Source organism: Mustelus asterias, unplaced genomic scaffold, assembly GCF_964213995.1.
Source record: "Mustelus asterias unplaced genomic scaffold, sMusAst1.hap1.1 HAP1_SCAFFOLD_3194, whole genome shotgun sequence".
In the NCBI taxonomy this organism is placed as follows: Eukaryota; Metazoa; Chordata; class Chondrichthyes; order Carcharhiniformes; family Triakidae; genus Mustelus; species Mustelus asterias.
This window is the reverse complement of record NW_027593139.1, coordinates 10,001-37,832: the sequence shown is the minus strand read 5'-3', so window position 1 is coordinate 37,832 and position 27,832 is coordinate 10,001. Positions and strand designations below refer to the sequence as shown.

Here is a 27,832-nt window from a genome sequence, read left to right as displayed (position 1 = left end):
CGTCCAAGCTGCTTCGACCTCCTCCTCCACCTCCTCCTCCTCCACCTCCTTCCCACCTCCTCCTCCACCAAGCGCCCGAACCGCGACAGCGGTATTGGCAGCCTCAACTCCCCCTGCAACGGCGACGAGCTGTGCTTCGCCCCAGACGAGGGGTCCGAGGGGCCCTGCCGGCCCCCCACAGGGGCCCTGCCACCCCTGCCCTGCACCCCGCTCCCCGCCCCGGTCCGGAGGCGATCTCCGCGCGACTCAGAGGCTGACAGCGACCTGGAGGAGGGCAGCGGAGATGGAGGAAGCGGGATCTGTGGAAGCCTCCCCAAGCCGAACGGCAGGACTCCTCCGACGTGAGTGAAGATTGTGTGTGTGACTGGGTGTGGGCTCCGAACACCCCCACCCTCCCCGCCCCACTCTGTTTCCCCGCCTCTACCCTCTCTCCCCTCCCGCTCCCTACCCTCTCTCCCCCCGCTCCCTACCCTTCTCTCCCTCCCGCTCCCTACCCTCTCTCCCCTCCCGCTCCCTACCCTTCTCTCCCCTCCCGCTCCCCACCATCTCTCCCCTCCCGCTCCCCACCCTCTCTCCCCTCCCGCTCCCCACCCTCTCTCCCCTCCCGCTCTCCCTCCTCTCCCCTCCCGCCTCTCTCCCTCTCTCCCTCCCGCTCCCACCCTCTCTCCCCTCCCCGCTCCCCACCCTCTCTCCCCTCCCGCTCCCCACCCCTCTCTCCCCTCCCCCTCCCTACCTTCCTCTCCCCTCCCGCTCCCTACCCTCTCTCCTCTCCTGCTCCCTACCCTCTCTCCTCTCCCGCTCCTACCCTCTCTCCTCTCCCGCTCCCTACCCTCTCTCCCCTCCCGCTCCCCACCCTCTCTCCCCTCCCGCTCCCCACCCTCTCTCCCCTCCCGCTCCCCACCCTCTCTCCCCTCCCGCTCCCCACCCTCTCTCCCCTCCCGCTCCCACTCCTCTCCCTCCCGCTCCCCACCCTCTCTCCCCTCCCGCTCCCCACCCTCTCTCCCTCCCGCTCCCCACCCTCTCTCCCCTCCCGCTCCCCACCCTCTCTCCCCTCCCGCTCCCCACCCTCTCTCCCCTCCCGCTCCCCACCCTCTCCCCTCCCGCTCCCCACCCTCTCTCCCCTCCCGCTCCCCACCCTTCTCTCCCCTCCCGCTCCCCACCCTCTCTCCCCTCCCGCTCCCCACCCTCTCTCCCTCCCGCTCCCCACCCTCTCTCCCCTCCCGCTCCCCACCCTCTCTCCCCTCCCGCTCCCCACCCTCTCTCCCCTCCCGCTCCCCACCCTCTCTCCCCTCCCGCTCCCCACCCTCTCTCCCCTCCCGCTCCCCACCCTCTCTCCCCTCCCGCTCCCCACCCTCTCTCCCCTCCCGCTCCCAAGCCTCTCTCCCCTCCCGCCTCCCCACCCTCTCTCCCCTCCCGCTCCCCACCCTCTCTCCCCTCCCGCTCCCCACCCTCTCTCCCTCCCGCTCCCCCACCCCTCTCCCCACCCGCTCCCCACCCTCTCTCCCCTCCCGCTCCCACCCTCTCTCCCTCCCGCTCCCCACCCTCTCTCCCCTCCCGCTCCCCACCCTCTCTCCCCTCCCGCTCCCCACCCTCTCTCCCCTCCCGCTCCCCACCCTCTCCCCCTCCCGCTCCCCACCCTCTCTCCCCTCCCGCTCCCCACCCTCTCTCCCCTCCCCGCTCCCCACCCTCTCTCCCCTCCCGCTCCCCACCCTCTCTCCCCTCCCGCTCCCCACCCTCTCTCCCCTCCCGCTCCCCACCCTCTCCCCTCCCGCTCCCCACCCTCTCTCCGCCCCACCCTCTCTCCCCTCCCGCTCCCTACACTCTCTCCCCTCCCGCTCCCCTAGCCTCTCTCCCCTCCCGCTCCCCCCCCTCTCTCCCTCCCGCTCCCCACCCTCTCTCCCCTCCCTCCCTACCCTCTCTCCCCTCCCGCTCCCTACCCTCTCTCTCCCTCTCCCCTCCCCGCTCCCTACCCTCTCTCCCCTCCCGCTTCCTACCCTCTCTCTCCCCTCCCGCTTCCTACCCTCTCTCCCCTCCCGCTCCTACCCTCTCTCCCCTCCCGCTTCCTACCCTCTCTCCCCTCCCGCCCCCTACCCTCTCTCCCCTCCCGCCCCCTACCCTCTCTCCCCTCCCGCCCCCCACCCTCTCTCCCCTCCCGCCCCCACCACCCTCTCTCCCCTCCCGCTCCCTACCCTCTCTCCCCTCCCGCTCCCTACCCTCTCTCCCCTCCCGCTCCCTACCCTCTCTCCCTCTGCTCCCCCCCCCGCAATCCCCCAGAATGGACACTGCAGGAGAGTGAGGGTGGGAGGGGCATGATGGGAAAGGCTGTGGTATGGAGGAACAGCTGTTGGTGAGGGTGTATTGCAGGCAGGGGAGCGAGGGGCGGGAGGGGAGGGGACAGTATCTCTGCGTTTAACACCTTCTCTCCCTCAACAGCTCACAGTTCAGCAGAAAGTCTTCAACATTGCCAATGAGCTGCTACTCACTGAGAAGGCCTACGTTTCCAGGCTGTACCTACTGGACAAGGTAACCCACAGTGCGGCGCTCCCTCGGCACTGACCCTCCCACAGTGCACACTCCCCCAGCACTGACACTCCCACAGTGCGGCGCTCCCTCGGCACTGAACCTCCCCCAGTGCGGCGCTCCCTCGGCACTGACCCTCCCACAGTGCGGCGCTCCCTCGGCACTGACCCTCCCACAGTGCGGCGCTCCCTCGGCACTGACCCTCCCACAGTGCGGCGCTCCCTCGGCACTGACCCTCCCACAGTGCGGCGCTCCCTCAGCACTGACCCTCCGACAGTGCGGCGCTCCCTCGGCACTGACCCTCCCACAGTGCGGCGCTCCCTCGGCACTGACCTCCCACAGTGCGGCACTCCCCCAGCACTGACCCTCCCACAGTGCGGCGCTCCCTCGGCACTGACCCTCCCCCAGTGCGGCACTCCCCCAGCACTGACCCTCCCACAGTGCGGCGCTCCCTCGGCACTGACCCTCCCCCAGTGCGGCACTCCCCCAGCACTGACCCTCCCACAGTGCGGCGCTCACTCGGCACTGACCCTCCCCCAGTGCGGCACTCCCCCAGCACTGACCCTCCCCCAGTGCGGCGCTCCCTCGGCACTGACCCTCCCACAGTGCGGCGCTCCCTCAGCACTGACCCTCCCACAGTGCGGCGCTCCCTCAGCACTGACCCTCCCACAGTGCGGCGCTCCCACAGTGCGGCGCTCCCTCAGCACTGACCCTCCCACAGTGCGGCGCTCCCTCAGCACTGACTCTCCCCCACTGCGGCGCTCCCTCAGCACTGACCCTCCCACAGTGCGGTGCTCCCTCAGCACTGACCCTCCCACAGTGCGGCGCTCCCTCAGCACTGACCCTCCCACAGTGCGGCGCTCCCTCAGCACTGACCCCCCCACAGTGCGGCGCTCCCTCAGCACTGACCCTCCCCCACTGCGGCGCTCCCTCAGCACTGAACCTCCCACAGTGCGCGCTCCCTCAGCACTGACCCTCCCACAGTGCGGCGCTCCCTCAGCACTGACCCTCCCACAGTGCGGCGCTCCCTCAGCACTGACCCTCCCACAGTGCGGCGCTCCCTCAGCACTGACCCTCCCACAGTGCGGCGCTCCCTCAGCACTGACCCTCCCACAGTGCGGCGCTCCCTCAGCACTGACCCTCCCGCAGTGCGGCGCTCCCTCAGCACTGACCCTCCCGCAGTGCAGCGCTCCCTCAGCACTGACCCTCCCACAGTGCGGCGCTCCCTCAGCACTGACCCTCCAACAGTGCGGCGCTCCCTCAGCACCGACCCTCCCCCACTGCGGCGCTCCCTCGGCACTGACCCTCCCCCACTGCGGCGCTCCCTCAGCACCGACCCTCCCCCACTGCGGCGCTCCCTCAGCACTGACCCTCCCACAGTGCGGCGCTCCCTCAGCACTGACCCTCCCACAGTGCGGCGCTCCCTCAGCACTGACCCTCCCACAGCACTGACCCTCCCACAGTGCTACGCTCCCTCAGCACTGACCCTCCGACAGTGCGGCGCTCCCTCAGCACTGACCCTCCCCCACTGCGGCGCTCCCTCAGCACTGACTCTCCCCCAGTGCGGCGCTCCCTCAGCACTGACCCTCCCACAGTGCGGCGCTCCCTCAGCACTGACCCTCCCACAGTGCGGCGCTCCCTCAGCACTGACCCTCCCACAGTGCGACGCTCCCTCAGCACTGACCCTCCCACACTGCGGCGCTCCCTCAGCACTGACCCTCCCACAGTGCGGCGCTCCCTCAGCACTGACCCTCCCACAGTGCGGCGCTCCCTCAGCACTGACCCTCCCACAGTGCGGCGCTCCCTCAGCACTGACCCTCCCACAGTGCGGCGCTCCCTCAGCACTGACCCTCCCACAGTGCGGCGCTCCCTCAGCACTGACCCCCCCACAGTGCGGCGCTCCCTCAGCACTGACCCCCCCACAGTGCGGCGCTCCCTCAGCACTGACCCTCCCACAGCGCGGCGCTCCCTCAGCACTGACTCTCCCACAGTGCGGCGCTCCCTCAGCACTGACCCTCCCACAGTGCGGCGCTCCCTCAGCACTGACCCTCCCCCACTGCGGCGCTCCCTCAGCACTGACCCTCCCACAGTGCGGTGCTCCCTCAGCACTGACCCTCCCACAGTGCGGCGCTCCCTCAGCACTGACCCTCCCACTGTGCGGCGCTCCCCCAGCACTGACCCTCCCACAGTGCGGCGCTCCCTCAGCACTGACCCTCCCACAGTGCGGCGCTCCCTCAGCACTGACCCTCCCACAGTGCGGCGCTCCCTCAGCACTGACCCTCCCTCAGTGCGGCGCTCCCTCAGCACTGACCCTCCCACAGTGCGGCGCTCCCTCAGCACTGACCCTCCCCCACTGCGGCGCTCCCTCAGCACTGACCCTCCCACAGTGCGGCGCTCCCTCATAACTGACCCTCCAACAGTGTGGTGCTCCCACAGCACTGACCCTCCCACAGTGCGGCGCTCCCTCATAACTGACCCTCCAACAGTGTGGCGCTCCCTCAGCACTGACCCTCCCACAGTGCGGCGCTCCCTCAGCACTGACCCTCTGACAGTGCGGCGCTCCCTCAGCACTGACCTTCCCGCAGTGCGGCACTCCCTCAGCACTGACCTTCCGACAGTGCGGCACTCCCTCAGCACTGACCCTCCCACAGTGCGGCGCTCCCTCAGCACTGACCCTCCCACAGTGCGGCGTTCCCTCAGCACTGACCGTCACACAGTGCAGCGCTCCCTCAGCACTGACCCTCCCACAGTGCGGCGTTCCCTCAGCACTGACCCTCCCACAGTGCGGCGTTCCCTCAGCACTGACCCTCTCACAGTGCGGCGCTCCCTCAGCACTGACCCTCCCACAGTGCGGCGCTCCCTCAGCACTGACCCTCCCACAGTGCGGCACTCCCTCAGCACTGACCCTCCCACAGTGCGGCGCTCCCTCAGCACTGACCCTCCCACAGTGCGGCGCTCCCTCAGCACTGACCCTCCCACAGTGCGGCGCTCCCTCAGCACTGACCCTCCCACAGTGCGGCGCTCCCTCAACACTGACCCTCCCACAGTGTGGCGTTCCCTCAGCACTGACCGTCACACAGTGCGGCGCTCCCTCAGCACTGACTCTCTGACAGTGTGGTGCTCCCACAGCACTGACCCTCCCACAGTGCGGCGCTCCCTCATAACTGACCCTCCAACAGTGTGGTGCTCCCACAGCACTGACCCTCCCACAGTGCGGCGCTCCCTCAGCACTGACCCTCCCACAGTGCGGCGCTCCCTCAGCACTGACCCTCTGACAGTGCTGCGCTCCCTCAGCACTGACCTTCCTGCAGTGCGGCACTCCCTCAGCACTGACCGTGCGACAGTGCGGCGCTCCCTCAGCACTGACCCTCCCACAGTGCGGCGTTCCCTCAGCACTGACCCTCCCACTGTGCGGCGCTCCCTCAGCACTGACCCTCCCACAGTGCGGCGTTCCCTCAGCACTGACCGTCACACAGTGCGGCGCTCCCTCAGCACTGACCCTCCCACAGTGCGGCGCTCCCTCAGCACTGACTCTCCCACAGTGCGGCGCTCCCTCAGCAGTGACCCTCCCACAGTGCGGCGCTCCCTCAGCACTGGCCCTCCCACAGTGCGGCGCTCCCTCAGCACTGACCCTCCCACAGTGTGGCTCTCCCTCAGCACTGACCCTCCCACAGTGCGGCGCTCCCTCAGCACTGCTGGTACCGAGGGGTGTGTGGGGCTCTGATTATGGTACTCCAGTCCCTGATGTGGGGCTCAGACCCTCAAATGTGTGACTCCAGGGCCTGAGCCGGAATGTATCCCTGTGATCTTTGCTCCCAGAGTTAGGGGAGATCGGGGATTGGTGGGAAATGTGGGCTGATCAAGTGAGGGGCTGGCTGGATAGGCCCAGTGATCGGAACGTGACTCCTGTCCCTCTCTCCCGCCCTCCAGGTATTCTGCGCTCGCCTGATGGAGGAAGCTCACTCCAAGAATTCCTTCCCGGTTGATGTGGTGCTGTCCATTTTTTCCAACATCTGCTCCATTTATTGCTTCCATCAGCAGTTCCTTCTTCCTGAACTTGAGAGACGGATGCTCGAATGGTAAGGGCGGGGCTGGGGGGTGGGGGGAATGTGGGATGGAGGGCTGTGAGTTCATTGTCTCTCAGTTATATTCAGATCCAGAGGTGGGGGGGCATTGTTTGAAAAATACTGAGAGCCCTTACAGAGAGCTGGAACACTGAGAAACTGCTGGACCTGTCATTAAATACCTAGAGTACCGATAGAGAGAGACCGCTGCCTGTGGCAATGTTTCCTCAATCAACTGCGAACACATCTAAAGAGAGACTGCTGGGGCTATACAAAGGCAGGGAGAGAGAGACAGAGAGGGTGAGAGGCAGGGAGAGAGAGACGGAGAGAGACAGATAGACATGGAGAGTGAGAGAGAAAGATATGGAGAGTGAGAGAGAGATGGACAGAGAAAGAGAGAAAGATGGACAGAGAAAGAGAGAGAGACGAGACTGACAGATGGACGGACAGACAGACATGGGCGGACAGACAGAAAGACAGATAGAGATGGAGGATGTTACAGAGATAGGGAGGGTTGTAGGGGCTGGAGGAGGTTACAGAGATAGGGAAGGTTGTAGGGGCTGGAGGAGGTTACAGAGATAGGGAAGGTTGTAGGGACTGGAGGAGGTTACAGAGATAGGGAGGGTTGTAGGGGCTGGAGGAGGTTACAGAGATAGGGAGGGTTGTAGGGGCTGGAGGAGGTTACAGAGACAGGGAGGGCTGTAGGGGCTGGAGGAGGTTACAGAGATAGGGAGGGCTGTAGGGGCTGGAGGAGGTTACAGAGATAGGGAGGGTTGTAGGGGCTGGAGGAGGTTACAGAGATAGGGAGGGTTGTAGGGGCTGGAGGAGGTTACAGAGATAGGGAGGGTTGTAGGTTCTGGAGGAGGGTACTGAGATAGGGAGGGTTGTAGGGGCTGGAGGAGGTTACAGAGATAGGGAGGGCTGTAGGGGCTGGAGGAGGTTACAGAGATAGGGAGGGTTGTAGGTTCTGGAGGAGGGTACTGAGATAGGGAGGGGTGTAGGGGCTGGAGGAGGTTACAGAGATAGGCAAGGTTGTAAGGGCTGGAGGAGGTTACAGAGACGGAGGGCTGTAGGGGCTGGAGGAGGGTACTGAGATAGGGAGGGGTGTAGGGGGCTGGAGGAGGTTACAAAGATAGGGAGGGGTGTAGGGGCTGGAGGAGGGTACTGAGATAGGGAGGGCTGTAGGGGCTGGAGGAGGTTACTGAGATAGGGAGGGTTGTAGGTTCTGGAGGAGGGTACTGAGATAGGGAGGGGTGTAGGGGGCTGGAGGAGGTTACAAAGATAGGGAGGGGTGTCGGGATTGGCAGAGCGAGAAAGAGATGATGGCAGATGCACCTGTTTTGCTGCCTGCTCTCCTGACCCCTGACCCCTGACCTGCAGGGAATCGAACCCTCGCCTGGGAGACATTCTCCAGAAGCTCGCCCCTTTCCTAAAGATGTACGGGGAGTACGTGAAGAACTTTGACCGGGCAATGGAGCTGGTGAACATCTGGTTACAGAAATCCACCCATTTCAAAGCCATTGTTCAGGATGTCCAGGTGAGTTTGCTCCTCTCCACCCTCAGACTAAACTTGTAGACCCCATCCCATTGTGGTCTGGTCCGCCATGCTGGCTTGGGCAATCTTCCTCAAGCCCCCGCTGCCTCTCTCCCCCTCTGTCTGCCAGCTCCTCCTCACGGCTTTGCAACTGGCACCAGCCCATCAGCCCATCAATGAGAACGTGGCTCATCACCCCTCCCATGCCGTACCCACTAATATCCCAGGCTGAGAAACATTGTCCAGTAATGAAATATAAAAAAAACTAATCCAGCATAAAGAGGCCCATGTTGTTCTGAGCAATGACAGTGAATGGGAAGGGGTTTGGGTCCATTGGGATTGTGTACAGTGGGAGTGAATGGGAAGGGGTTTGGGTCCATTGAGATTGTGTACAGTGGGAGTGAATGGGAAGGGGTTTGGGTCCATTGGGATTGTGTACAGTGGGAGTGAATGGGAAGGGGTTTGGGTCCATTGAGATTGTGTACAGTGGGAGTGAATGGGAAGGGGTTTGGGTCCATTGGGATTGTGTACAGTGGGAGTGAATGGGAAGGGGATTGTGTCCATTGGGATTGTGTACAGTGGAAGTGAATGGGAAGGGGTTTGGGTCCATTGGGATTGTGTACAGTGGGAGTGAATGGGAAGGGGTTTGGGTCCATTGGGATTGTGTACAGTGGGAGTGAATGGGAAGGGGTTTGGGTCCAATGGGATTGTGTGCAGTGGGAGTGAATGGGAAGGGGTTTGGGTCCATTGGGATTGTGGACAGTGGGAGTGAATGGGAAGGGGATTGGGTTCATTGGGATTGTGTACAGTGGGAGTGAATGGGAAGGGGTTTGGGTCCAATGGGATTGTGTGCAGTGGGAGTGAATGAGAAGGGGTTTGGGTCCATTGGGATTGTGTACAGTGGGAGTGAATGGGAAGGGGATTGGGTCCATTGGGATTGTGTACAGTGGGAGTGAATGCGAAGAGGTTTGGGTCCATTGGGATTGTGAACGGGAAGGGTTTTGGATTCATTGGGGTTCTAGCCCTGTTATATCAGTTGTGATTCCCCCATTGTGCGAATAGCCACTTTGGAAGAAGTGGTATTCATAGAATCATAGAATCCTACAGTGCAGAAAGAGGCCATTTGGCCCATCGAGTCTGCACCGACAACAATCTTACCCAGGCCCTATCCACGTATCTCTACGTATTTGCCCCGCTTATCCCTCAAACCTATGGATTCTGGGACACTAAGGGGCAATTTAGCATGGCCAATCCACCTGACCCGCACATCTTTGGACTGAGGGAGGAAACCAGAGCACCCGGAGGAAACCCACGCAGACACGGGGAGAAGGTGCAAACTCCACCCAGACAGTGACCCAAGCTGGGAATTGAACCCGGGTCCCTGGCGCTGTGAGGCAGCAGTGCTAACCACTGTGCCACAGTATTGTAAGGGTAGTTGGAAGTGTAGTTACCTTGTAGAATGGTGAATAATTTTCCTGAACACTGCTTAACGTGTTGTCTGTTGGTGTAGAAGGAGGAACTGTGTGGGAACCTGACACTACAGCATCACATGTTGGAGCCTGTACAGAGGATCCCACGCTATGAACTCCTGCTCAAAGACTACCTGAAGAAACTGCCAGATGACTCCCCCGACCGAAAGGACTCCGAAAGTATGCCAGCTGCACATTCAATTACCCTTACCCTGGGCACGTCACCCAGTCTAACAGCAGCCTGTATCTGGGAGCTGAGGCAATAGGTTTGGGTCCATTGGGATTGTGTACAGTGGGGGTGAATGGGAAGGGGTTTGGGTCCATTGGGATTGTATACAATGGGAGTGAATGGGAAGGGGTTTTGGTCCATTGGGATTGTGTACAGTGGGAGTGAATGGGAAGGGGTTTGGGTCCATTGGGATTGTATACAGTGGGAGTGAATGGGAAGGGGTTTTGGTCCATTGGGATTGTGTACAGTGGGAGTGAATGGGAAGGGGTTTGGGATTGTGTACAGTGGGAGTGAATGGGAAGGGGTTTGGGATTGGAAATGTGTACAATAGGAGTGAATGGGAAGGGGATTGGAATTGTGTACAGTGGGAGTGAATGGGAAGGGGTTTGGGATCGGGATTGTGTACAGTGGGAGTGAATGGGAAGGGGTTTGGGTCCATTGGGATTGTGTACAGTGGGAGTGAATGGGAAGGGGTTTGAGTCCATTGAGATTGTGTACAGTGGGAGTGAATGGGAAGGGGTTTGGGTCCATTGGGATTGTGTACAGTGGGAGTGAATGGGAAGGGGTTGGGATCGGGATTGTGTACAGTGGGAATGAAGGATTCAATCTTATTCTGAGAAAGAAATTGTTGGTCTATATTTCAGAATCTCTTGAGCTGATCTCGACGGCAGCCAACCATTCCAATGCGGCAATTCGGAAAATGGTAAGAGAGAATGTGGGAGTTGTATCAGAGTGAGCGATAAGGGTATTGGATTCATTGGGAATATGTATAGTGGGAATCAATGAATGGGGAGGGGCTTGGGACCATTTTGGTTCTATTGGGATTGTGTACAGTGGAGTGAATGGGAAGGGGATTGGGATTGTGTACAGTGGGAGTGAACGGGAAGGGGTTTGGGTCCATTGGGATTGTGTACAGTGGGAGTGAATGGGAAAGGGTTTGGGTCCATTGGGATTGTGTACAGTGGGAGTGAATGGGAAGGGGATTGGGATTGTGTACAGTGGGAGTGAATGGGAAGGAGTTTGGGTCCATTGGGATTGTGTGCAGTGGGAGTGAACGGGAAGGGGTTTGGGTCCATTGGGATTATGTACAGTGGGAGTGAACGGGAAGGAGTTTGGGTCCATTGGGATTGTGTGCAGTGGGAGTGAATGGGAAGCGGTTTGGGATTGGGATTGTGTACAGTGGGAGTGAACGGGAAGGGGTTTGGGTCCATTGGGATTGTGTGCAGTGGGGGTGAATGGGAAGCGGTTTGGGATTGGGATTGTGTACAGTGGGAGTGGATGGGAAGTGGTTTGAGTTTGTGGGGAGAATGATAGGAGCAGTGAGTGTGGCCAGGATGAGTAATCCTGACGGGAATGCTCTCTCCAATTACAGCAGCGAATGCAGAAACTTCTCAAAGTCTATGAGCTGCTGGGAGGAGAGGAAGACATTGTCAATCCCACCAATGAACTGATCAAGGAAGGACCTATTCTTAAACTGTCGGCCAAGAATGGCACCACACAGGATCGCTATCTCATCCTGGTGAGTGCCCCTAGCCTTGGCATGGTGTTCCCTCACTGCCAACTCTCTCTCCTATTGGCACAAATCCTGACCTCATGACCCTTGACCTCCCCACAGTTCAACAACCGCTTGCTGTATTGTGTGCCGAAGCTGAGGCTCATTGGCCAGAAGTTCAGCGTCCGAGCGAGGATTGACGTTGACGGAATGGAGGTTAGTCCTTCCTCAGAATGTTCAACGATATTTACACTGTCAGACGACGAGGTACAGCACGGGGTTAGATACAGAGTAAAGCTCCCTCTACACTGTCCCCATCAAACACTCCCAGGACAGGTACAGCACGGGGTTAGATACAGAGTAAAGCTCCCTCTACACTGTCCCCATCAAACACTCCCAGGACAGGTACAGCACGGGGTTAGATACAGAGTAAAGCTCCCTCTACACTGTCCCCATCAAACACTCCCAGGACAGGGACAGCACGGAGTTAGATACAGAGTAAAGCTCCCTCTACACTGTCCCTATCAAACACTCCCAGGACAGGGACAGCACGGAGTTAGATACAGAGTAAAGCTCCCTCTACACTGTCCCCCATCAAACACTCCCAGGACAGGTACAGCACAGGGTTAGATACAGAGTAAAGCTCCCTCTACACTGTCCCCATCAAACACTCCCAGGACAGGTACAGCACGGGGTTAGATACAGAGTAAAGCCCCCTCTACACTGTCCCCATCAAACACTCCCAGGACAGGTACAGCACGGGGTTAGATACAGAGTAAAGCTCCCTCTACACTGTCCCCCATCAAACACTCCCAGGACAGGGACAGCACGGGGTTAGATACAGAGTAAAGCTCCCTCTACACTGTCCCCATCAAACACTCCCAGGACAGGTACAGCACGGAGTTAGATACAGAGTAAAGCGCCCTCTACACTGTCCCCCATCAAACACTCCCAGGACAGGGACAGCACGGGGTTAGATACAGAGTGAAGCTCCCTCTACACTGTCCTCATCAAACACTCCCAGGACAGGTACAGCACGGGGTTAGATACAGAGTGAAGCTCCCTCTACACTGTCCCCCATCAAACACTCCCAGGACAGGTACAGCACGGAGTTAGATACAGAGTGAAGCTCCCCCTACACTGTCCCCATCAAACACTCCCAGGACAGGTACAGCACGGAGTTAGATACAGAGTAAAGCTCCCTCTACACTGTCCCCATCAAACACTCCCAGGACAGGTACAGCACGGGGTTAGATACAGAGTGAAGCTCCCTCTACACTGTCCCCATCAAACACTCCCAGGACAGGTACAGCACGGAGTTAGATACAGAGTAAAGCTCCCTCTACACTGTCCCCATCAAACACTCCCAGGACAGGGACAGCACGGGGTTAGATACAGAGTAAAGCTCCCTCTACACTGTCCTCATCAAACACTCCCAGGACAGGTACAGCACGGGGTTAGATACAGAGTAAAGCTCCCTCTACACTGTCCCCATCAAACACTCCCAGGACAGGTACAGCACGGGGTTAGATACAGAGTAAAGCTCCCTCTACACTGTCCCCCATCAAACACTCCCAGGACAGGTACAGCACGGGGTTAGATACAGAGTAAAGCTCCCTCTACACTGTCCCCATCAAACACTCCCAGGACAGGTACAGCACGGAGTTAGATACAGAGTAAAGCTCCCTCTACACTGTCCCCCATCAAACACTCCCAGGACAGGTACAGCACGGGGTTAGATACAGAGGAAAGCTCCCTCTACACTGTCCCCATCAAACACTCCCAGGACAGGTACAGCACGGGGTTAGATACAGAGTAAAGCTCCCTCTACACTGTCCCCATCAAACACTCCCAGGACAGGTACAGCACAGGGTTAGATACAGAGTAAAGCTCCCTCTACACTGTCCCCATCAAACACTCCCAGGACAGGTACAGCACGGGGTTAGGTACAGAGTAAAGCTCCCTCTACACTGTCCCCATCAAACACTCCCAGGACAGGTACTGCACAGGGTTAGATACAGAGTAAAGCTCCCTCTACACTGTCCCCATCAAACACTCCCAGGACAGGTACAGCACAGGGTTAGATACAGAGTAAAGCTCCCTCTACACTGTCCCCATCAAACACTCCCAGGACAGGTACAGCACGGGGTTAGATACAGAGTAAAGCTCCCTCTACACTGTCCCCATCAAACACTCCCAGGACAGGCACAGCATGGGGTTAGATACAGAGTAAAGCTCCCTCTACACTGTCCCCATCAAACACTCCCAGGACAGGTACAGCACGGGGTTAGATGCCCTGTTGATTGGTTATTGATTTTCCGATCTTTCTGTTCCCGCAGCTGAAGGAGACGAGCAGTCCGAGCTCCTGTCGGACGTTCCTAGTTTCGGGAAAGCAGCGCTCCTTGGAGCTCCAGGCCAGGTACAATGGCAGGGTGGGGCGGGGGGAGTTGGGGGCGGTGGTGGGGGGAGCGCGGTATGGGGGAGGCTGGGGCCTGGCTGACTGTCACTGGAGCCATGTAGCCAGCCTCTGGACATGGTGCAGTGTGCCATTCCTGTGACATGCTTTATCGCTTGGGACAGGCGGGCGAACAAAGACAGGCCATTGGCTGGTCACATTTGTGGGATCTTGCTGTGTGGAAATTGCCACCTGCCTTGCTCCCTGGTTCTCATAAAAACATAAGAACGAGGAGCAGGAGTAGGCCATCTGGCCCCTCGAGCCTGCTCCGCCATTCAATAAGATCATGGCTGATCTTTTCGTGGACTCAGCTCCACTTACCCGCCCGCTCACCATAACCCTTAATTCCTTTACTGTTCAAGAATTTATCTATCCTTGCCTTAAAAACATTCAATGAGGTAGCCTCAACTGCTTCACTGGGCAGGGAATTCCACAGATTCACAACCCTTTGTGTGAAGATGTTCCTCCTCAACTCAGTCCTAAATCTGCTCCCCCTTATTTTGAGGCCATGCCCCCTAGTTCTAGTTTCACCCGCCAGTGGAAACAACTTCCCTGCTTCTATCTTATCTATTCCCTTCATAATCTTGTATGTTTCTATAAGATCTCCCCTCATTCTTCTGAATTCCAATGACTATAGCCCCAATCTACTCAGTGTCTCCTCAGAAGCCAACCCTCTCAACTCCAGAATCAACCTAGTGAATCTCCTCTGCACCCCCTCCAGTGCCAGTATATCCTTTCTAAAGTAAGGAGACCAAAATTGTACACAGTACTCCAGGTGTGGCCTCACCAGCACCTTATACAGCTGCAACATAACCTCGCTGTTTTTAAACTCCATCCCTCTCGCAATGAAGGACAAAATTCCATTTGCCTTCTTAATTACCTGCTGCACCTGCAAACCAACTCCTTGTGATTCCTGCACAAGGACACCCAGGTCCCTCTGCACAGCAGCAGGCTGCAATTTTTTACCATTTAAATAATAGTCCATTTTGCTGTTATTCCTACCAAAATGGATGGCCTCACATTTACCAACATTGTACTCCATCTGCCAGACCCTCGCCCACTCACTTAGACTATCTATATCCCTTTGCAGACTTTCAGCATCCTCTGCACACTTTACTCTGCCACCCATCTTAGTGTCATTTGCGAATTTTGACGCACTACACCTGGTCCCCAACTCCAAATCATCTCTGTAAATCGTAAACAATTGCGGTCCCAACACTGATCCCTGAGGCACACCACTAGTCACTGATCGCCAACCAGAAAAACACCAATTCACCCCCACTCTTTGCTTTCTGTTAGTTAACCAATCCTCTATCCATGCTAATACATTACCCGTAACACTGTGCACCTTTATCTTATGTAGCAGTCTTTGATGCAGCACCTTGTCGAAAGCCTTCTGGAAATCCAGATACATCCACAGGTTCCCCATTGTCCACTGCACATGTAATGTTCTCAAAGAATTCCACCAAATTAGTCAAACATGACCTGCTCTTCATGAACCCATGCTGCGTCTTACCAATGGGACAATTTATATCCAGATGTCTCACTATTTCTTCCTTGATGATCGATTCAAGCATTTTCCCTACTGCAGAAGTTAAGCTAACCGGCCTATAGTTACCCACCTTTTATCTACCTCCTTTTTTAATCAGTGGCGTCATATTTGCTGTTTTCCAATCTGCGGGAACCACCCCAGAGTCCAGTGAATTTTGGTAAATTACCACTAGTGCATTTGCTATTTCCCCCGCCATCTCTTTTAGTACCCTGGGATGCATTCCATCAGGACCAGGAGACTTGTCTACCTTTAGCCCCATTAACTTGCCCAACACTACCTCCTTCGTGATAATGATAGTTTCTCGGTCCTCACCTGCCATAGCCTCCCTGTCATCAATTTTTGGCATGTTATTTGTGTCTTCCACTGTGAAGACCGACACAAAATACCTGTTCAATGCCTCAGCCATTTCGTCATTTCCAGTTATTACATCCCCCTTCTCATCCTCTAAAGGACCAATGTTTACTTTCGCCACTCTTTCGTTTTATATATTTGTAGAATCTTTTGCTATCTGTTTTTATATTCTGAGCTACTTTACTCTCATAATCCATCTTACTTTTCTTTATAGCTTTTTTTGTGGCTTTCTATTGACCTTTAAAGATTTCCCAATCCTCTGGTTTCCCACTAATCTTTGCCACTTTGTCTGCATTTTCTTTCAATTTGATCCCCTCCTTTATTTCCTTAGATATCCATGACTGATTAATTATTTTTCTACAGTCCTTCCCTATCACTGGTATATACTCCGGGGATGGGAAGAGTTCTGCGGCTCCTCGAGGATTTCCCAGACTCTGGGAAATGCGGTCAGTGTGACAGTCTTCAGAGAAACAGGAGGAGGCCATTCAGCCCGATGGAGCTTCTTCCAGCGTCCCTGCCCAGCGAGGGTGATCGGCAGCTTCTCTTCACTTCCCTGCTGCCGCTCCCGAATCGGAGAATCTGTCAATCTCAGTCTCGACAGCTACCTCGGCACAGACACCCTGATTCCAGCCCCTACGACCCTCCCTATCTCTGTAACCCCCAAGCCCCTCCAACCCTCCCTATCTCTGTAACCCCCCAGCCCCTCCAACCCTCCCTATCTCTGTAACCTCCTCCAGCCCTTACAACCCTCCCGATCTCTGTAACCTCCTCCAACCCCTACAACCCTCCCTATCTCTGTAACCCCCTCCAGCCCCTACAACCCTCCCTATCTCTGTAACCTCCTCCAACCCCTACAACCCTCCCTATCTCTGTAACCTCCTCCAGCCCCTACAACTCTCCTTATCTCTGTAACTTTCCCCAGCCCCGACAATCATCCTTATCTCTGTAACCTCCCCCAGCCCCTCCAACCCTCCCTATCTCTATAACCTCCCCCAGCCCCTATAACCCTTCCTATCTCTGTAACCTCCTCCAGCCCCTACAACCCTCCCTATCTCTGTAACCTCCTCCAGCCCCTACAACACTCCCTACCTCTGTAACTTCCCCCAGCCCCTATAACTCTCCCTATCTCTGTGACCTCCTCCAGCCCCTACAACCCTCCCTATCTCTATAACCTCCAGCCCCTACAACTCTACCTATCTCTGTAACCTCCTCCAGCCCCTACAAACCTCCCTATCTCTGTAACCTCCTCCAGCCCCTACAATCCTCCTTATCTCTGTGACCTCCTCCAGCCCCTACAACCCTCCCTATCTCAGTAACCTCCTCCAGCCCCTACAATCCTCTCTATCTCTGTAACCTCCTCCAGCCCCTATAACCCTTCCGACCTCTGTAACCTCCTCCAGCCCCTACAACCCTCCCTATCTCTGTAACCTCCTCCAGCCCCTATAACCCTTCTGACCTCTGTAACCTCCTCCAGCCCCTACAACTCTCCCTATCTTTGTAACTTCCTCCAGCTTCTACAACCCTTCCTATCTCTGTAACCTCCTCCAGCCCCAACACCCCTCCCTATGTCTGCATCCTCCTCCAGCCCCTCCAACCCTCCCTATCTCTGTAACCACCTAGAACCCTCCAAGAACTCTGCGCTCCTCTAATTCCAGCTCTCGAGCATCCCCCGAGTCCCATCTCTCCATCATTGGTCTCTCTCTCTCTCTCTCTCTCCTCCAGAGAGAGAAAGAGAAATGGAGACAGAGATGGAAAGAGAGAGAGAGAGGGAGACAGGGGTAGAAGGGGGAAGGGAGAGAGAGAAAGAGCAAGTGATCGAGAAGGAGAGAGTGCGAGAGGGGGAGTGCGAGACGGACGGGGAGAGAGAGTGCGAGACGGACGGGGAGAGAGAGAGAGTGTCAGACAGACAGGGGGCGGGAGAGAAAGTGCGAGACAGAGACAGGGAGAATCAGAGACACAGATATTCAACCAGGGGATGTTGGAGAGTATTAATCCAGTGAGCCAACCTGTCCCCTAGTGGGAGGTGACGGGGACAACCTCTGAACTGGGGACAGAGTCCGTGCTCCGAAGGCACTAACCCAATTCACACCCTTTCTCCAACTGACATTTATTAAAGCTTGGAAGCAGATTTCTAACTGAGCCTAACCAATAATTATTCACTCTCTCCTAACAGAACGGAAGAGGAAAAGAAGGATTGGATTGAGGTAAATATCCCTCTACACTGTCCCCATCAAACATTCCCTGGACAGGTACAGCACGGGGTTAGATACAGAGTAAAGCTCCCTCTACACTGTCCCCATCAAACACTCCCAGGACAGGTACAGCACGGGGTTAGATACAGAGTAAACCTCCCTCTACACTGTCCCCATCAAACACTCCCAGGACAGGTACAGCACGGGGTTGGATACAGAGTAAAGCACCCTCTACACTGTCCCCATCAAACACTCCCAGGACAGGTACAGCACGGGGTTAGATACAGAGTAAAGCTCCCTCTACACTGTCCTCATCAAACACTCCCAGGACAGGGACAGCACGGGGTTGGATACAGAGTAAAGCTCCCTCTACACTGTCCCCAAAAACACTCCCAGGACAGGTACAGCACGGGGTTAGATACAGAGTAAAGCTCCCTCTACACTGTCCCCATCAAATACTCCCAGGACAGGTACAACACGGGGTTACATACAGAGTAAAGCTCCCTCTACACTGTCCCCAAAAACACTCCCAGGACAGGTACAACACGGGGTTACATACAGAGTAAAGCTCCCTCTACACTGTCCCCAAAAACACTCCCAGGACAGGTACAACACGGGGTTAGATACAGAGTAAAGCTCCCTCTGCACTGTCCCCATCAAACACTCCCAGGACAGGTACAGCACGGGGTTAGATACAGAGTAAAGCTCCCTCTACACTGTCCCCAAAAACACTCCCAGGACAGGTACAACACGGGGTTAGATACAGAGTAAAGCTCCCTCTGCACTGTCCCCATCAAACACTCCCAGGACAGGTACAGCACGGGGTTAGATACAGAGTAAAGCTCCCTCTACACTGTCCCCATCAAACACTCCCAGGACAGGTACAGCACGGGGTTAGATACAGAGTAAAGCTCCGTCTAAACTGCCCTCTTCCAACCTTGTCTCTGGTGGAGGGGTTTTTGTTTGAGGTAGAAGTGGTGATTCAAAGTGGGCAACACGGTGGCACAGTGGTTAGCACTGCTGCCTCACAGCGCCAGGGACCCGGGATCAATTCCCAGCTTGGATCACTGCCTGTGTGGAGCCATGATGTGGAGATGCCGGCGTTGGACTGGGGTGAACACAGTAAGAAGTTTAACAACACCAGGTTAAAGTCCAACAGGTTTATTTGGTAGCAAAAGCCACACAAGCTTTCGGAGCTCCGAAAGCTTGTGTGGCTTTTGCTACCAAATAAACCTGTTGAACTTTAACCTGGTGTTGTTAAACTTCTTACTGTGTGGAGTTTCCACATTTTCCCCGTGTCTGTGTGGGTTTCCTCCGGGTGCTCCGGTTTCCTCCCACACTCCAAAGATGTGCAGGTTAGGTTGATTGGCCACGCTGAATGTCCCTTAGTGTCAGGGTGATTACCAGGGTAAATCTGTGGTGTTAAGGCGATAGGGCCTGGATGGGATTGCTGTGGGTGCAGACTCGATGGGCCGAAAGGCCTCATTGTGCACTGTAGGATTCTATGATTCTCTGATTCACTGTGAAATATTGAACCTCTTTTCTCTGCCTATCACTAGGCAATTCAGGTCAGCATTCGGAAACATGAGGAAACCCTGGAGAGCTGCACACTGCTCAGTGGATCACTCCGGGATGAGGAGACACCTCCGGATTCACCGGTGAGTGGGAGGGAGGGGTAGTATTGAGCCACAGACATCTCGCTGGGAGTTGGCGAGCTATGGGGAGGAGATAGCTCAGTGCCCTTCATCCCAAAGTGGCACCCTGGACATCCACTCAAATAGACGGGGAATGCGCTTGGGGTTCAATGTTACCTTCCAAAAGATAGCACCTCCCACAGTGCGGCGCTCCCTCAGCACTGACCCTCCCACAGTGCGGCGCTCCCTCAGCACTGACCCTCCCACAGTGCGGCGCTCCCTCAGCACTGACCCTCCCACAGTGCGGCGCTCCCTCAGCACTGACCCTCCCACAGTGCGGCGCTCGCTCAGCACTGATCCTCCCACAGTGCGGCGCTCCCTCAGCACTGACCCTCCCACAGTGCGGCGCTCCCTCAGCACTGACCCTCCCACAGTGCGGCGCTCCCTCAGCACTGACCCTCCCACAGTGCGGCGCTCCCTCAGCACTGACCCTCCAACAGTGCGGCGCTCCCTCAGCACTGACCCTCCCACAGTTCGGCGCTCCCTCAGCGCTGTTATTGCGAGGGACAATGTCAACCCCCGGTTGATGGAAGCTCTCGATAACTGACCTTGACATTTTACATTCAGAACACGGAGCTCGGGAAGAGAGCTCCCACTCCGATCCGAGAGAGGGAAGTCACGTTGTGCATGATCTGCCAGGAACCCTTTAACTCGATCACGAAACGACGTCATCACTGCAAAGCTTGTGGCCACGTGAGTTAAACACTGGACCGCACTTTCCAATTTCCAATGGGGCCGCATCGGAGGGTCCCACCCACTGTCCAATCGCGTTGGGTCGCAGTCGCCATTGGAGTTTTTGGATCATTCCCAGATGAGACGAGCGGACGGGGGGGAAAGAGGCCAATGGAGGCCATGTTGTCCCAGCATTCTTAGCGGCTGTGCATGCTCCCTATCGGACACATTGCCCCAGTTTCAATCAGGGACCCATCACGGCCCCTTTGAATTCTGGGATAGCCCTGTCATCCCGGTTGGCGCCGCTTGTTTGATGCAGGAGAGAAACTCCATTGGTCATCATGTCCCGTACCTTCAGGCATTCCTGAGTCCCACTCGGAATTCTGTGCACAGTTCTGGTCTCCCTATCCCACTTGGAACTATAAGCCAGTGAGCTTGACATCCGTGGTAGGGAAATTGTTGGAGAAGATTCTTAGAGATAGGATATATGCACATTTAGAACTGAATAATCTCATTAGCGATAGACAGCATGGTTTTGTACGAGGGAGGTCATGCCTCACAAATTTGGTTCAGTTTTTTGAGGTGGTGACAAAAACGATTGATGAGGGAAGGGCCGTGGATGTGGTCTATATGGATTTTAGTAAAGCGTTTGACATGGTCCCTCATGGCAGGCTGGTGCCAAAGGTTAAACCTCACGGGATAAAAGGTGAGCTAGCGAGATGGGTGGAGAACTGGCTTAACCATAGAAGTCATGATGTGGAGATGCCGGCGTTGGACTGGGGTAAACACAGTAAGAAGTTTAACAACACCAGGTTAAAGTCCAACAGGTTTATTTGGTAGCAAAAGCCACACAAGCTTTCGAGGCTGTAAGCCCCTTCTTCAGGTGAGTGGGAATTCTGTTCACAAACAGAACTTATAAAGACACAGACTCAATTTACATGAATAATGGTTGGAATGCGAATACTTACAACTAATCCAGTCTTTAAGAAACAAAACAATGGGAGTGGAGAGAGCATCAAGACAGGCTAAAAAGATGTGTATTGTCTCCAGACAAGACAGCCAGTGAAACTCTGCAGGTCCACGCAACTGTGGGCGTTACAAATAGTGTGACATGAACCCAATATCCCGGTTGAGGCCGTCCTTGTGTGTGCGGAACTTGGCTATCAGTTTCTGCTCAGCGACTCTGCGCTGTCGTGTGTCGCGAAGGCCGCCTTGGAGAACGCTTACATGCCCGGTCACGGGCATTCGGCCTCTGATATTCGGGTAAGCGTTCTCCAAGGCGGCCTTCGCGACACACGACAGCGCAGAGTCGCTGAGCAGAAACTGATAGCCAAGTTCCGCACACACGCGGACGGCCTCAACCGGGATATTGGGTTCATGTCACACTATTTGTAACCCCCACAGTTGCGTGGACCTGCAGAGTTTCACTGGCTGTCTTGTCTGGAGACAATACACATCTTTTTAGCCTGTCTTGATGCTCTCTCCACTCCCATTGTTTTGTTTCTTAAAGACTGGATTAGTTGTAAGTATTCGCATTCCAACCATTATTCATGTAAATTGAGTCTGTGTCTTTATAAGTTCTGTTTGTGAACAGAATTCCCACTCACCTGAAGAAGGGGCTTAGAGCCTCGAAAGCTTGTGTGGCTTTTGCTACCAAATAAACCTGTTGGACTTTAACCTGGTGTTGTTAAACTTCTTACTGTGTTAACCATAGAAGACAGAGGGTAACAGTGGAGGGGCCGTTTTCCGGTTGGAGGTCTGTGACTAGTGGTGTTCCGCAGGGCTCTGTACTGGGACCTCTGCTGCTTGTGATATATATAAATGATTTGGAAGAAGATATAGTTGGTGTGATCAGTAAGTTTGCAGACGACACAAAGATTGCTGGAGTTGCGGATAGTGATGAACATTGTCAGAGAATACAGCAGGATATCGATAGGCTGGAAAATTGGGCGGAGAAATGGCAGATGGAATTTAATCCAGATAAATGCAAAGTGATGCATTTCGGTAGATCTAATGTAAGGCGGAGCTATACAATAAATGGCAGAACCATCAGGAGTATAGACACACAGAGGGACCTGGGTGTACAAGTCCACAGATCCTTAAAGGTGGCAGCACAGGTGGAGAAGGTGGTGAATAAGGCATATGGCATGCTTGCCTTAATTGGACGGGGCATAGAGTATAAAAGTTGGCATATGATGATGCAGTTATATAGAACATTGGTTAGGCCACATTTGGAATACTGCGTCCAGTTCTGGTCGCCACACTACCAGAAGGACGTGGAGGCTTTGGAGAGAGTACAGAAAAGGTTTACCAGGATGTTGCCTGGTATGGAGGGTATTAGCTATGAGGTGAGATTGAGTAAACTGGGGTTGTTCTCCCTGGAAAGACGGAGGTTGAGGGGCGACCTAATAGAAGTTTATACAATTATGAAGGGCATAGATAGGGTGAACAGTTGGAAGCTTTTTCCCAGGTCAGAAATGACAAAGACAAGGGGTCACAAGTTCAAGGTAAGGGGAGCAAGGTTCAATACAGATATGCGGGGGACGTATTTTACACAGAGGGTGGTGGGGGCCTGGAATGCACTGCCAAGCAAGGTGGTTGAGGCAGACACGCTGGGATCATTTAAGACTTATCTAGACAGCCACATGAACAGACTGGGAATAGAGGGATACAAACGGATGGTCTAGTTAGGAACACATGATCGGTGCAGGCTTGGAGGGCCGAAGGACCTGTTCCTGTGCTGTTTTGTTCTTTGAATACTGTGCACAGTTCCGGTCTCCCTATCCCACTTGGAATACTGTGCACAGTGCCGGTCTCCTGATCCCATTTGGAATACTGTGCACAGTGCCGGTCTCCTGATCCCACTTGGAATACTGTGCACAGTGCCGGTCTCCCTATCCCACTTGGAATACTGTGCACAGTGCCGGTCCCCCTATCCCACTTGGAATACTGTGCACAGTTCCGGTCTCCCTATCCCACTTGGAATACTGTGCACAGTTCCAGTCTCCCTATCCCACTCGGAATACTGTGCACAGTTCCAGTCTCCCTATCATACTTGGAATACTGTGCACAGTTCCGGTCACCCTATCCCACTTGGAATATTGTGCACAGTTCCGGTCTCCCTATCCCACTTGGAATACTGTGCACAGTTCCAGTCTCCCGATCCCACTCGGAATACTGTGCACAGTTCCCATCTCCCGATCCCACTCAGAATACTGTGCACAGTTCCGGTCTCCCTATCCCACTTGGAATACTGTGCACAGTTCCAGTCTCCCGATCCCACTCAGAATACTGTGCACAGTTCCCATCTCCCGATCTCACTCAGAATACTGTGCACAGTTCCGGTCTCCCTATCCCACTTGGAATACTGTGCACAATTCCGATCTCCCTATCCCACTTGGAATACTGTGCACAGTTCCCGTCTCCCTATCCCACTTGGAATACTGTGCACAGTTCCGGTCTCCCTATCCCACTTGGAATACTGTGCACAATTCCGATCTCCCTATCCCACTTGGAATACTGTGCACAGTTCCGGTCTCCCTATCCCACTCGGAATACTGTGCACAGTTCCCGTCTCCCTATCCCACTTGGAATACTGTGCACAGTTCCGGTCTCCCTATCCCACTTGGAATACTGTGCACAATTCCGGTCTCCCTATCCCACTTGGAATATTGTGCACAGTTCCGGTCTCCGTATCCCACTTGGAAAACTGTGCACAGTTCCGGTCTCCCGATCCCACTTGGAATACTGTGCACAATTCCAGTCTCCGTATCCCACTTGGAATACTGTGCACAGTTCCAGTCTCCCTATCCCATTCGGAATACTGTGCACAATTCCGGTCTCCCTATCCCACTTGGAATATTGTGCACAGTTCCGGTCTCTGTATCCCACTTGGAAAACTGTGCACAGTTCTGGTCTCCCGATCCCACTGGGAATACTGTGCACAGTTCCGGCCTCCCTATCCCACTTGGAATACTGTGCACAATTCCAGTCTCCGTATCGCACTTGGAATACTGTGCACAGTTCCAGTCTCCGTATCCCACTTGGAATACTGTGCACATTTCCAGTCACCCTATCCCACTTGGAATACTGTGCACAGTTCCAGTCTCCGTATCCCACTTGGAATACTGTGCACATTTCCAGTCTCCCGATCCCACTCCGAATACTGTGCACAGTTCCAGTCTCCCTATCCCATTCGGAATACTGTGCACAATTCCGGTCTCCCTATCCCACTTGGAATATTGTGCACAGTTCCGGACTCTGTATCCCACTGGGAAAACTGTGCACAGTTCTGGTCTCCCGATCCCACTGGGAATACTGTGCACAGTTCCGGCCTCCCTATCCCACTTGGAATACTGTGCACAGTTCCAGTCTCCGTATCCCACTTGGAATACTGTGCACATTTCCAGTCACCCTATCCCACTTGGAATACTGTGCACAGTTCCCGTCTCCCGATCCCACTCAGAATACTGTGCACAGTTCCGGTCTCCCTATCCCACTTGGAATATTGTGCACAGTTCCGGACTCTGTATCCCACTTGGAAAACTGTGCACAGTTCTGGTCTCCCGATCCCACTGGGAATACTGTGCACAGTTCCGGCCTCCCTATCCCACTTGGAATACTGTGCACAATTCCAGTCACCCTATCCCACTTGGAATACTGTGCACAGTTCCAGTCTCCGTATCCCACTTGGAATACTGTGCACAGTTCCGGCCTCCATATCCCTCTCGGAATACTGTGCACAGTTCCAGTCTCCGTATCCCACTTGGAATACCGTGCACATTTCCAGTCACCCTATCCCACTTGGAATACTGTGCACAGTTCCGGCCTCCATATCCCTCTCGGAATACTGTGCACAGTTCCAGTCTCTTATAAAGTCGACATAAAGACACTGGAAAAGGTGCGGATAAGATTTACGAAGCTGATTCCAGAACAGGGAGGTTGTACCCATCAGGAAAGATTCACAAGACCGGAGCTCTTTTCTCTAGAAAAGTGAAGGCTTTGATTTGATTTATTATTGTCGCATGTATTTACATACAGTGAAAAGTATTGTTTCTTGCGCGCTATACAGACAAAGCATACCGTTCATAGAGAAGGAAAGGAGAGGGTGCAGAATGTAGTGTTACAGTCATAGCTAGGGTGTAGAGAAAGATCAACTTAATGCAAGGTAGGTCCATTCAAAAGTCTGACAGCAGCAGGGAAGAAGCTGTTCTTGAGTCGGTTGGTACGTGACCTCAGACTTTTGTATCTTTTTCCTGATGGAAGAAGGTGGAAGAGAGAATGTCCGGGGTGCGTGGGGGTCCTTAATTATGCCGGCTGCTTTTCCGAGGCAGCGGGAAGTGTAGACAGAGTCAGTGGATGGGAGGCTGGTTTGTGTGATGGATTGGGCTACATTCACGACCTTTTGTAGTTCCTTGCGGTCTTGGGCAGAGCAGGAGCCCCAGACCAAGCTGTGATACAACCAGAAAGAATGCTTTCTATGGTGCATCTGTAAAAGTTGATGAGAGTCGTAGCTGACACGTCAAATTTCCTCAGTCTTCTGAGAAAGTAGAGGCGTTGGTGGGGCTTTCTTAACTATAGTGTCGGCATGGGGGGGACCAGGACAGGTTGTTGGTGATCTGGACACCTAAAAACCTGAAGCTCTCGGCCCTTTCTACTTCATCCCCATTGATGTAGACAGGGGCATGTTCTCCTTTACGCTTCCTGAAGGTGATGGACTTGAAGGTTTTTAAAATGATGGAGGGGGTTTCGATAGGGTCGACAGAGAGAAGATGATTCTGCGGGTGTGAGCGTGGGGGAGAGAGACCAGAAGGAGGCTGGTGAGGAGGCAGAAACACCAGCACAGAGTAGAGGGGCTGAACGGCCTGTTTCCAGGATGCGGGATTTTGTGGAATTCTGTCTGACTCACCATCTCTCTCCAGGTGGTGTGTGGCAAGTGCTCGGAATTCCGGGCGCGGCTGGTGTACGATAACAATCGATTCAACCGAGTGTGCCGGGATTGCTACACCACACTGCACGGATCACCCATTAGTCCCGGACACCGAGCATCCTACACACAGCGGAGGAGATCCATCCTCGAGGTGAGAAAAGCTCTCCCACTGCTGACAGCACGGGGTTAGATACAGTGTAAAGCTCCCTCTGCACTGTCCCCATTAAACACTCCCAGGACAGGTACAGCACGGGGTTAGATAAGTGTAAAGCTCCCTCTGCACTGTCCCCATTAAACACTCCCAGGACAGGTACAGCACGGGGTTAGATAGTGTAAAGCTCCCTCTGCACTGTCCCCATTAAACACTCCCAGGACAGGTACAGCGCGGGGTTAGATACAGAGTAAAGCTCCCTCTACACTGTCCCCATCAAACACTCCCAGGACAGGTACAGCACGGGGTTAGATACAGTGTAAAGCTCCCTCTACACTGTCCCCATCAAACACTCCCAGGACAGGTACAGCACGGGGGTAGATACAGAGTAAAGCTCCCTCTACACTGTCCCCATCAAACACTCCCAGGACAGGTACAGCACGGGGTTAGATACAGAGTAAAGCTCCCTCTACACTGTCCCCATCAAACACTCCCAGGACAGGTACAGCACGGGTTTAGATACAGAGTAAAGCTCCCTCTACACTGTCCCCATCAGACACTCCCAGGACAGGTACAGCACAGGGTTAGATACAGAGTAAAGCTCCCTCTACACTGTCCCCCCATCAAAAACTCCCAGGACAGGTACGGCATGGGGTGAGATACACAATATAGCTCCCTCTACACTGTCCCCATCAAACACTCCCAGGACAGGTACAGCACGGGGTTCGATACAGAGTAAAGCTCCCTCTACACTGTCCCCATCAAACACTCCCAGGACAGGTACAGCACGGGGTTAGATACAGAGTAAAGCTCCCTCTACACTGTCCCCCATCAAACATTCCCAGGACAGGTACAGCACGGCGTTAGATACAGAGTAAAGCTCCCTCTACACTGTCCCCCATCAAACATTCCCAGGACAGGTACAGCACAGGGTTAGATACAGAGTAAAGCTCCCTCTACACTGTCCCCCCATCAAACACTCCCAGGACAGGTACAGCACGGGGTTAGATACAGAGTAAAGCTCCCTCGACACTGTCCCCCATCAAACACTCCCAGGACAGGTCCAGCACGGGGTTAGATACAGAGTAAAGCTCCCTCTACACTGTCCCCATCAAACACTCCCAGGACAGGTACAGCACGGGGTTAGATACAGAGTAAAGCTCCCTCTACACTGTCCCAGGACAAACACAAGAGGGAGAATGGAACAGAAGGATATGGGTGATGGGGGGAGGGTGGTGAAGGAGGGTGTGTGGGAGGAGGTTGGTGTGGGGGCAGAGGGGCAGAATGGCCTGTTTCTGGGCTGTTGCGGTGATATACGGTGCGTTATTCAGCTTGGTACCTTCATGTCACAGAAGCAGGCATCGATAGTGGCAGAGAACAGCGTGATCTGCAGTTACATGCACTACATGGAGAAAGGGGGAAAGAGTTGGCAGAAAGGATGGTGCGTCATTCCTGAGAATGAGCCACTTGTTCTCTACATCTACGGAGCCCCCCAGGTAAGTTCGACACAGTCCCTCAAAATGGTCAG

The 27,832-nt window shown here is 55.2% G+C and overlaps 1 protein-coding gene across 1 annotated transcript; it reads left to right on the top strand.

Annotated features, from left to right (window-relative positions):
* Positions 1-4: 4 nt before the first annotated feature.
* Positions 5-27,827, top strand: LOC144490353 (FYVE, RhoGEF and PH domain-containing protein 1-like; the record flags this gene model as incomplete). The annotated part of the gene is given in 16 exon segments (XM_078208114.1): positions 5-55; positions 58-303; positions 306-341; positions 2,434-2,523; positions 6,451-6,599; positions 7,965-8,121; positions 9,629-9,767; positions 10,461-10,519; positions 11,189-11,335; positions 11,432-11,524; positions 13,648-13,727; positions 17,840-17,870; positions 19,418-19,516; positions 20,120-20,245; positions 26,146-26,304; positions 27,657-27,827. Coding segments are annotated over 16 exon segments (1,833 nt in total), but the record flags the coding sequence as incomplete, so codon positions are not given.
* Between the last annotated feature and the right edge of the window lie 5 nt (positions 27,828-27,832).